Genomic DNA, 12,216 nt, shown 5'->3' with positions numbered 1-12,216 from the left:
AAAATAAATAAAAACAGCAGCAACAACAAAAACAAAAATTGGGGTTCAAACGAGAGCCAAAACATGCTGCAGAGGTGTCACTCGGGGATGCAGGGAGTGCAGATGCATCAGGTGGCACCTTAAATGGGGGTGACACCACTGCTCCTCAAACGTCTTTCCTTTGACTGTTTTGTTTGCCTGCATCCCATTAAAATGCTGAAGAGATGGTGTGAGTAGGAATGGCTGAGTGGGAAGAAAAGGAGGGACCCTAGGTTTGTTTGTTCATTTTTTTAAAAAAATGGAATTTAAAATCAAAATTATTTGTTGTTGTTTTTAAAAAAATTCTTTAAAAATACCATACCTTATCAAATTTTCACTTTAACCACATGAAGGTATGTACACATAATAATAATAATAATAATTTTTTATTTATATTTTCCCGTCTCTCCCAACGGATCGAGGCAGGATTACAGTCAGTATCACTTCAACAGGACATAGTAAATTCTAATACAATTATTTAAAATCAACTTATAAAAATAAAATGTTTTCTAAAAACATACATATTACCATTCACAATTTAGCATCCTGAGGTAGATTGCTATTTGAGAGTTGTTTCCTTTATAAAGAGTCAGGGGGGTATGCTTGTCGGAAGAGGTGAGCTTTCAACACGTTCTATGTTAGGCTGTGCATAAGATATTATAAAGGTATACTTTTAATTTTAATAGTTTTTTATGCCCCAACAGTTACCATTACATTCAGTGACACAGGGGAATTATGATTTGTGAATAGCATTTGAACATTTTTTTTACTAAGTTTCTGTATGCTGTGTTATGGGAGGAGATCAATTGGGGGTGACTCCATGAGTCAGTGCACCAGGGGACATCAACCGTAGGAGCACCACTGAGGCAATGTTCCTTTTTAGGTGGTCAGAACCAGCATGAGCAGCCAGCATGGCTTCAGAAATAAGTTGCTCTCTCTGCTGAGGTGAAGCAGAAGCTCAAACTACAAATGATGCCAGTAGTCTCATAGCTGCTCATTTCCAACCCTAGTAAATTGCTGGTGAACAGAATTCTGGACTGAGGAGAATCTTTGCAGCTCAAGACTGATTCTGCAGAAAACCTCAACCTAAGTTCATTTGTATGTGCACTGTATTTGCTCTTGGTCTGGTACTGCAGATTTATGGCTGTGTCTGCACTGCAGAAATAATGCAGTTTGACTATAGCTCAATACTATGGAATTCTGGGATTTGCAGTTTTGTGAGATATTTAGCCTTTTCTGTCAACACTCTGGGAACACAACAAACTACAAATCCCAGGATTCCATAGGTTGGAGCCATGGCAGTTAAAGCAATGTCAAACTTCATTATTTATGCAATATAAATGGGACCCATGTGTGAAATAATAAAGTGTGTTAATGGCATTATGAACTGAGTAATAAGGAATATTGGTTAAAACAATCTGTTGTTAAATTTTTCAAACTTCAGAAAATTAAGACCTTTTTCACTGAAAAAATTAGGAGATCTAGTAAAAAGTTTGCTGAAAATGCACCGTTTGAAAAGGATCAATTATGCATTTATTTAAAATTATGCAAGGTATGTAAAACAAATCTCCAGAGGAAAAAAAGAATACATTATAAACATAGTCTACCCAAATCATATCATTTCTTGACACCGAAATTCAGAGCCCTTGAAGGATATTCTTTAAATTGCTTGTATATTAATATGCCTGCTGGCTTAATCCCAGGAGAAAAAGCAGGGTGGGAATCAATCAACAAGTTCTAGAAAACAACAAATGTTGCTCAGCAATGAAAATATATGCATACAAGTAATCAACTCACAAGTCTGTAACTGTGTTAAGGTGTTTTTGGATTGATGTTCAAGATTTATAATAGGAAATTATTATTTTGTAATAACTTGACATGCAACAGGTTCATATATGATTATTCATCCTAGACATTCTTAAAGCAAGACATAGTGGGTCTCTCTAAGGATTCATCAAATTGTTCATATAGTTAAGATTCTGACATTGTTATTTCTGTGTTGTTGTCCTGTCAGCACTGGCAAATAACCATACAGTTTCTGCCACCATTCCCTTTTCCCACTGTCTAACTGGCTTGGGATGATGAGCTAAAAAAAAGACAATTAATTTTCTGCCACTTCCATGATCACCTACAGTGGAGCAAAAGAAAAGTGGATTTAAAACAATAACAACATGAAATTGGCAGTCATCACTAGAATTTCAGCATCTGACTCAGCCAAGAATGTGTGAGCATAAGATTAATGAAGTCACATTAGTTTTGTCCTGAAAAATTGTAATTTGCCCAAAGCTACCCACTGCATCCATAGATAAGGATCTAAACACAAAAGGAAGGGTTTTAGGTCTCATTTCAGTGTTGAGTGTATGATTTTAATTTATATGTTAAGTCCTGATCTTTGGAGTACACCCATAATACACAGTTATTGTATTTGGATACTACTACCACTGATATTGGCCCATGTTACAGTATCCTGAGATTTGTAGTTTGGTGAAACAATTAGGATTTTCTGTTACAGATCTTTAGGGTTGCACTTCAGTGTAGTGGCCTACAGCTCTCTGGAAGATAATTCTGAGTGTTAATTCCAGTGTTCCATAGACAGGAGACATAACAGTTAAAGTTTCATCAATGTGTTATGATTCTGCATGGTTGCTACACTGGAGCTAAATAAATAATAAAATATAAAAACTATATAACTTCTCCCTCTTCTGTGTCTTTGGTGCAGTACAGACCGTGGAAAAGGGGCGGTTTGCAGCCGCCCCTTTTCTTGCTGGGTTGGAGGCAGTGCAGCCTCACCAGCAGCCCCTTAGGCCCCAACCCGGCACTTTTCCAGGCCATGGAGAAGCGGCAAAATCCCACTTCTACATGGCCTGGAAAGAGGTGTCCATGGGGCTTCATGCCCTCGGACACCCCGAAAGGTGTGGCGAAAAGGAGAAAACGGCCGCCCGGCTCCTTTCTCCTTTGCATCGCTGGTGGGGCTATGTAAAAGCTGCGCCAGCATTGCGCGCACACAGGAGCTCCGTTTCAGTGCTCCTTCCCACGTCACTGAAAGGGCGCCCCAAGCACCCTGCAGTGCTGCGGTGTAGTCAGGCACACACCAGTCCATGTGAAGGTGGCACGTGCTTGATGCCATTGTCGCATGCACAGTATGGATGGCACACTTCCAAAATGCTGCCATCCATACGAACTAGGGCTGGGGAGCGTGCCAATGCTGCATGCTCCCCAGCCCTAGTTTTGGCCCGAGGACGGTGCTTCTGTGCCTTCTGTATTGGGCCTTTAGTTCCCTTTCAGAAGGAAGCCCAATGGTTTGTACAACTGCAGTGAATCCTGCAATAAACTTATTCTATATGAAGTATTTTCAGCTGTCCCGTAGAGAAAGTGGATGAATACAGAGGAACTCAGATGGAATACTCAAGACCCAACAAGACTATAGAGAACTCTTATCTGAGAAACAACACAACAATGGATCTCATCTACCCTGCTCTCTTGAACAGTATTGCCACAAAGCCCAAATCACTGTAAAAATCAATAACAAAATCAAATTCCACACCAATAAAAAATAGGATAGTAACTTGCATGTTTTCTCTTCGCAGTATGCATGCAATCAGTTGTTAATGCCTCACCTGGAACTACAACTTCAATTTCTTCAGACATAGAAGTTCCCAGCTCATTGGCAGCATAGCAGCGATATTTTCCTTGGAAAATGGATATGTTCCCACGGTTCTTAACAACAAATGTTCCTGAATTATTTGATGCAATTATCCTTGAGTCATGTTGTAGATCAAATGGTTTCCCATCTTTTGTCCAGTTAAATCTGAAAAGACAGGAGATTAGCATGAAGCACTCGTACAGGCAGCACTAATGTTCCAATAAATTTGTTCCTGAAAGTACAGATTCACGCTATAGCAGAAATTGGGCCACTCTTCAAGTACTGTAAACCTTTCTTCAGTTAAACTCTATGTTGCTCTATATCAATAAAATAAAATGAGGAAATAATAATTGAGGATGGAACCCGATGGGAACGCGATGGGAACACGTGGCGGCAGCGGCATTCCCTGTGCAGTAAACTAGTGTTCTGGGCCCCATCGGGTTCCCATCATGCTCCGTGCGTGGCCCCGCTCATGCCCGTTGTAACACATCAGGGAACGTTTTATCCCCAGTGCGGTAAACTTCAAAGGTTGTAAAAGAACCCTATTCACACTTCCTGAGACTGTTGACAGGGTAGAATGCACTTTACCTCAGTCATTTCTGAGCAGTGTGAAATGCTTCATGTGTGTGCTTGTTATTTACGATTTGCAAACATGAAAACTTTGCATAATATAGAAAGCTTGCCTTTAAAAAAAAGATGTACATAGGGCTGTGCAGACATAGGCCTGAAGCCACCTCCATTTTGGCAGATCAGGGCCACAGCAGCCATATGCCATGGCTCGAATCTGGCCTTTCCAGGGCACAAAAAGGAGCTGCAAAAAGTGGGTCCTTTTTGCAAATGCCGCACCATGGCTTTATGCCACTCCTTTGGTGCTGCATCATCTAAATGCAGTAGCAGAGGAGCACCGTGATGCTACATGTGGTGCAGCGCACAGTGTCACACCGCCATGAAGGCAGAGTCGGGAGATGTGTCATATGGACGCCATGTCCCGACTCCACTCCCAGGCCGGCCTTAATGGCCAGACGGCACAGGCCCCATATGTGCATATTAGAAAATTGTGTACAAATTGTAGATTTGGGGGGGAGGTCCTTCCAAAATATGAAACAATTTTCTTGACAGAAAAAGTCCCCTAAACCAATATTAATGTGAAAGAGGACGAGAATGTTGATGAAGTTCTGAGATGCAACAAAAATGAGACTGAGGTTGCATCTACACTGCAGAATTAATGCCGTTGACACTGCTTTAACTACCATGGCTCAATGCTATGAATTCTGGGATTTGTAGTTGTGCAAGATATTTAGCTTTCTCCATCAGAGAGGTCTGGTGACACAACAAACTACAAATCCCAAGATTCTGCAGAATGGAACCATGACAGTTAAAGTGATGTCCAACTGCACTGATTCTACAGTGTGGTGGCAGCTTGAGGGTTGTTTGCATCCCAAACTGTGACAGAAAACAAAGGAAACTTTGAGATTGCTTATACTTTCTGCACGGAGTACACAAAGCTGCAAGAAGGCATGGGATGAAGAATGCTTGAATCCTTTTCCAAAGTATTTGATAGGTAAATGTCCATTCATAGCCAATAAAGTGGGGTTGGTCACTGTGTGACTTGCAAGCTAGGTAAAGCCATTCCAAGCTCCTGTGTAGCTCCTGGCCTGCCTAGTTCTCCCTCATGTTCCCAGTTATTCCCCAAGTTCTGAGATCCATTCTAAAATACACCCCCCATTAAAAAATAATTAAACCTTCAGAGAAAATAAAAAGTATATTGGGACACAACTGAATATAATAGCACTGATTGTGTTGGGCTGTCCCAGCAGAGCAGAAAATTGGTTGCTTGATCACCCAGAAAAGACCTCCAGTTTTTAAAACATCCTATCTGAAAAAAAATGGCATCTGTCTGCCCAACAGAGCCAAAAATGTCAAACACCACTGTGAAGGATAGCGTGTAATTTGATCCTAACCAATAGGATAGAGATGGCTACTGGAACCAAAGCATTTGATATTTTAGGAAGAAGTGACCATACAGTGCTAGAATTCACAATTGTAGGACAGGGCAAAGAAGAGTATAGTCATAATACATTTCAGGAAAGTTGATTTTAACAAGTCAACAAGTTCAGAGAAATACTGAGTAGAATCCCATGGCTAGACACACTAAATGAAAAAGACACCCAGCAAGGGTGGGAGTACTTGAGGAAGGACTTGTGAAAAACACAATCACAAACAATCCTATTGAAGAAGAAAAATGAGAAACATCTGGAGGGGGGAAAGCTGATGTGGCTGCACAGAAAGGAGAGGGGAGGGAAGAGTACATGTATAAAGAAGAAGGAATAATGCAGATGCATAGCCCAAGGTTGCAGTAATAGTATAAAGAATGCTGAGGCTCAGAATGAGCTGAGACTGATGAGGCAAGGAAAAAAGCAACAACAACAACAAAAGGGGGGGGGGGTTCCAGATATATTCCAGGCAGGAGAGTGACCAAGAAGACAGCAGGGCTGTTGTTCAGTAAGGATGTAATAGGCTAACAGAGCACAACAAAAAGGTAGAACTACTCAATACCTATTTTGCTTCACACACACACACACACACACACACACACACACACACACACACACCTCTCCAGGAAACTACAGACCAGTCAGCCAAACCTCTATATCAGTGAAACTATTAGAACTGATTATACAGGAATCTGTCTTCAAGTATCTTCATGGCAATGCAGCAATCCAGAGGAGCCAAAATGGGTTTGTTAAGAACCAGTCCTTCCAGACTAATCCTATACAGTAGATCCTACCCATCCATAGTGGATAGATGGGTTGTTCGTCCACCTCCTCACAGCTGGGAAAACTGTGGGAGCTCAAGCTCATATTAGTCAGTGGGTGGCAATGTGCATGTTCCCGTGTCAGTGCAACCATGGGTTTGTGCCACCACTGGCTAATATGGGACAGGGCAATCAGCAGCAGCTTCAACCCATGGATGATTAGGTGCCAATATGGCAGGTTCACTATATCTTTTTTCGATCCGATCATTAGTTTAAGCAGGTGGTGAAAATAATGAGATAGCATTTATCTGGATTTCAGCATACTGTTTGATAAGGTCCCCAATAATATTTTGATCAGCAAATTGACTAAATATGGAATAGATGGGAACAGTGTCAGATCGATCAATAATTGGTTGGGAAATCATTCTCAAAAGAATCATAATCAATGGCTGCACTTTATACTGAAAGGAGTTCTTGAGTGGAATGCCTTAAGGGTCTGTCTAAGCTTCAACATTTTTATTAATGACTTAAATGAAAAAAGGGAATCCTTATCAAGTTTACAGATGACGGGAAATTGGGAAGGGTGGCTATCAAGACTGTAACATAATTCAAAAGGACCTAGATAAACTAGACATTTGGGAAGAAATTAATAAAATCAATTTCAGTACAGACAATGCAAATGCCTACATTCAAGTCACAAAAGCCACACAAGTATGGGATGGGGGGCACATGGCTCAGTAGTACTACATGTGAAAAATACCTTGGGATTTATTTATTTATTATCATGAGTTGAGCATGAGCCAGCAGTGTGGTGCTGCAGGAAAATATTATGAAAGCTATTTTAACCTTTATTAATGAAAGCATATTTTCAAAGTTAAGGGAAATATTATTTCCACTATATTCTATGCTGCTCTCTCCTCATCTGGAGTACTGTATTCAGTTCTGGGAGCCTAATTTTAAGAAGGATATAGAGAAGGTGGAGCAGATTAGAAAAAAACAATAAGATGATAAGCTGTATGGAGAACAAAACATATGAGGAAAAGTTGAAGGAGGTGGGCATGTTCAGCTTGGTGAAATGAAGACTGAGGGCTTGAGGATTTGACAGAGTGGAGGGGGCAGATCTGGTCTCTGCTGCCCTAGAAGGAAGACCAGGACTATTGGTTTGAAGTTACAGAGTTTAGATTTTGATTTGACATTAGAAGGAACTTCTTGACAGTAAGAACAGCTCAGCAACGGAAACAATTGCCTGAAGAGGTTGTGGGTTCTCTGGATGTCTTCAAAATGAGGCTGGGCAGCTACTTGCTTGGGAAGCTTTAGCTGGAGAACCTACAGCTACACCCAAGTGGCCCCTTCCAACTCTGTGATTCTAGGATTCTTTATAGATCCATCTAGATCAGTTGAGAATGACTGATAAAACATTTCTACACTTTCAGAACCTGGAGCCTGAACATACAAAGCATCTGCTTTACTACTGAGATATGGCTCATCTCAAAAGATAGCCACTATTAGATACTGAGAACAGTAGGTTTAATTATTGATCACTAATAGTGTGATAAACACCATAGAATCATGAAGGCTGCTGTACATGGTTAAAATTTCTCTTTGTAGAAGTTGTAGAAAATGAAAAGATGATTTTGTGGGAGATTACATCAGACAGAAAACTGTTTCACAGGAAAAGTTTGAATTAATTTTTTTTTTGTCATCTGTAAGTCAGTAATCCTCCCCCCCCCCTTCACTCTAGAGAATGTATCATTTCTGTTCACAATGACTGGTTTTATCAACAGTGGGTATTACAATCTGTTTATGCTGTGCATGGATTTGTAATCCTCTTGATGTGTAAACAATGTCACCAAAAATTACTATCAGAAAAATCTCTGAACTCCAGACACGTACAGCATTTTCATCCCTAAAGGCTGTAGACACCTATGTGATGTTGGGAAAGGGTCTGGAGGAAATGTTTGTGTATTACATGCATGCATATCCATCACAGTGATCTCATGTTCATACCAGGAATAAATGGAAAAGATTTTTCTCTGCATTCTCTTTTCCCCAGCATAAAAATATAAGTCTGCCAGAAATCCCTATATACATTGTTAGCAACAGCAAAAAAGAAGAAATTGGCAGGTAATTGGCAGAAAATCATCAGGTGGGAACTTTGGCAGTGGTAGTGATAGTGGTGGTGGAGTGGGTGTCAGAACATCCATGGAAGCTGCACCCAGAGTCCACTAATGCTGCATTTCATTGTGCCAATACATTTAATAAATTTAGAGAAAGAAAATCCCTAATTTTCTAAGACATTCTATGATGAAGACATGCATGAAAAACAATATACAAAACTTTTGGTGCTATTGGGATCATAAACCTTACCCAAATAAATGTGGTGACAACAAGTGTATGGTTGATATAATAAAATATAGCTGAAATCTGGAAGGTAAATTGTGTAAATGCATGGAGACAGCTGCTGCACACTGATTGCTATTACACACTTCATATACTTTGCTAAGTGAGTGGTTTAAATCATGGTGTCATGATTGCACTACCTACCAGGTCACTTCTACATAGGAAACATAGGGATGATTCAGACAATCTTGATCTAATAAAACATGCTTCCTAATGTTAAGAATGAGTGTTGTATTTCCACCTCTCTTCCCTCCCTGTATGTTCTGGCTTTTGTGTTTCTGTCATTGCAGATTATCACACAGGGCAGGGGGGATCGCTCCTGTCCTTACCCCGTCCTTATCGTGTTTGTGCTTATCTCATCCTTCTCCTGTCAGTGGCACCTGTCATTGTATTAATGTGAGTTTCCATTAATATGAACTGACAGTGCCATGCCACTTCAGGGAAAGGAGAAGGACAGGATAAGCATGACATCATCTGAAAATCTTATTGCGATCACACAATAAGAATGGAGTAAGAACAGCATAATGATGACATTATCTGAAAATCTCAGCAAGATCACATGGGAATGACAGGACAGGGATGGGACAAGGACATCCTGACACTGTGTGATGATCTCCAACACTTAAACAACAATTTCTTGTTACATCCAAACTGGGAACTGTGGCCTAATATCTTCCTTCCTACAGTAGGAATCTGGATTCTTGTTGGAAGCAGTGGTATTATTAAGCTTACTAACAATATGGAGTCTGTTTGTTACATACAAAATGGCCTAGTTAAAATACATATGATTTGGATATTAGATACCATAACTTTAAAAACCCTTCAACCTTCAATGTCATTTTAAAATATTTTTTATTCAACACATACATTTGAATTCATAAAATAACATTAAAAAAGAAACAAATATTAAGATTTTCTCAATACCAATATTTTCCGCCCATTTTATTATATATTCTTTCAGCTATTCATTTTCCATTTATATTCTTAACATTTTACAGTGGAACCTTGGTATCCATGGGGGATCTATTCCAAACTCCATCGCAGATATCAAAATCAGTGGATGTTTAAGTTCCAACTCAGTTTGCAAGCTGCCACCACCTCCTTCCACCTCCTCTTCCTCCTACCTGTCCTGTTAGTCATCCTCCTCCTCCTCTTTGCCAATTGCTGCTGCCACCTGAGAACAGTAGCTTCTGCTGGATTGGGGCTCTGAGGAGCTACGTTGCCATTGGCAGAAGTTGCTCTCCTTGGGCAGTGGCAGCAATTACAAGGAGGAGGAGGAAAAAGACAACGATGAGAAGGATTGTTAGGAGGAGTAGGAGTAGGAAGAGGACTGCTAGCAGGAAAAGGAGGAGAATGACAATGAGAAGGACTTCTAGGAGGAGGAGGAAAGTGGTAGCTGTGGCTTCTGAGCCCCCCCATGCCAAGGGAGCAATTATCATCCATCTCAGTACCTCTGGATCAGCAACCTCTGCAGGTGTTGGCTGTGCCTTCAGCACTGTTGCTAAAGGCACATCCTTTGCAGGGCCATTCTGACTAGCAGTCCAACTTTCAAAGGTAAATGTATGGGTGATTATTTTATTTTGATTGGTGAAATAAACTGTAGAATGTTAGGTTTAACACATCTCCAAACCATTTTGCCTCCAAATAATTCCCAAACTGAGCAGAAATGTTACTTGCCTTTTTTTTCTTCAGCTGGAGCATGGGCAATAGTGTAGTGGGAAGAAGTGTGTGTGTGTGTGTGTGCGCGCGTGTGTGTGTGTGTATATATATATATATATATATATATATATGAGAATGAATGAATGAGATTTTATTTATATACCCCCATTCCTTCGATCACAGCGGTTTACAAGATAATAATAAAATATATTAGTGTGTGTGTGTGTGTGTGTGTGTGTGTGTGTGTGTGTGTGTATATATATATATATATATATATAGCATTGAGGATGCTCTTATTACAATTGGAGCCATTGGAGCCATGCATGTCATATTAAGAATGTCCACACTAAAACTGAAAAAGGGAAATGTGATTAAATAAATAATAAATAAAATAAAACTTTTATTGTTTCCCGCTTTTCTGTGCCAAGACAATCAAAGCGGCTCACAACACATTAAAATACACATTTACAGCAATGTAAATGATTGAGTTATCTCTTTCTTCTGTTTGACCACTTTCCTTGAAATCAACCTGGCTTTAAGGGACAAACACATACTAAGACCCCCCCCCTACGCACACACACTCATGTGTGAAACAGCTATGGGAAGAAGAAATCCATTCCTCTTACTCCTTTCCAGCTCCTAGATACACCACTTCTCATCTTGCTCTTCCTGGAGTGGCAGAGAGAAAACTGAGCCTCATGTCAAATATGGTTTGCTTCACTTACTGAGGGTTATACTAGAGGGTGTGAAGGGAGAATCTGGAAGTCCTAGGTTCTTTTATTATGGTCCAAGTTATTAAACCCTGTATTTTCTTGCATAATGGAAGCCTCTACATCTTGGCTTTCAGGTGGAAGCAGCATGATTCCACTTGGAAAGAACAGCATTTCACGAAGGAATTAAAACTAAAGGGATGATACCAACAATATTACTCATATAACTGGGTTTTAAAAAGGCCAAAGCAAAAAAAAACTATGGCAGAGGTGTCCTAGGAAAGAATGATACTGTATAAATCAGGAAAGCTAAGAAATGTGAGCCATATGTGTAGGTATATACCATTGCAGAGAGACCCAGGCCGAATTGGATGTTCGGAGCAGTTGATTGGGATCTGGCTGGCAAAAAGTAGATATAAAAAGGGAGAGTGGCAATTGACAGTGGGAGAGTGTGTCATGATCCTGAGGGATTAACAGCCAAGAAGGCTGGGGTTTACAGAAAATGATCATGGAACAGTTTGGATTTAGGTTTCCAGATAGAGAAGGATAAATTTAAAGACCTAGGAAACCACATTGAAGTAATCAGTTCTGTGAGAAGTGGAAAACTAGTGAAGTTTAGGCTCGGATCCACAATAGTTCTGTTGAATTGTGAATTGTGTATAAGGTCTAACTTTCTTAAGATTTGTACTTGTAGGGGAAAGAGTGTGTAAACAAATAGAACACCACTGAAGTGTAACTGAAGATACTGAAGGAAATGAAACAGGGATAATTTTGTAAGCAGTGAAGTAAAATAACATTTTGTAGCCACAAGCTTTAATAATAATAAATAAATAAAAATTTTATTTATATACCGCCCTTCTTAGAATCAGGGCGGTGTACAGCAAATATACAGCAATACAGTGATAGAACTATACAAAATTGGTTAAAAACAATTCAATAGAAATAATAAAATACATGCCGGTACCAGGAGGAACCAGGTACCAGGAGGAAATAATATCATAAACTCTTTGTGTAAATAAAGACTATTTTTC

The 12,216-nt window shown here is 39.9% G+C and overlaps 1 protein-coding gene across 6 annotated transcripts in view; it reads right to left on the bottom strand.

The window, feature by feature from the left end:
* The window catches only part of CHL1 (cell adhesion molecule L1 like), a 325,279-nt gene that overhangs the window by 99,075 nt on the left and 213,988 nt on the right, over positions 1–12,216 (bottom strand). For all 6 annotated transcript variants that reach the window (XM_089519748.1, XM_089519774.1, XM_089519736.1 and 3 more), the window contains one exon: positions 3,636–3,826. In XM_089519748.1, the coding sequence (XP_089375874.1) occupies positions 3,636–3,826 (191 nt within the window). The remainder of the gene's footprint in view (positions 1–3,635; positions 3,827–12,216) is intronic.

The sequence above is a fragment of the Sceloporus occidentalis genome, unplaced genomic scaffold, assembly GCF_023333645.1.
Source record: "Sceloporus occidentalis isolate IW3139 unplaced genomic scaffold, rSceOcc1.0.p SCAF_1, whole genome shotgun sequence".
In the NCBI taxonomy this organism is placed as follows: domain Eukaryota; kingdom Metazoa; phylum Chordata; class Lepidosauria; order Squamata; family Phrynosomatidae; genus Sceloporus; species Sceloporus occidentalis.
This window is presented reverse-complemented; position numbering and strand designations above follow the sequence as displayed.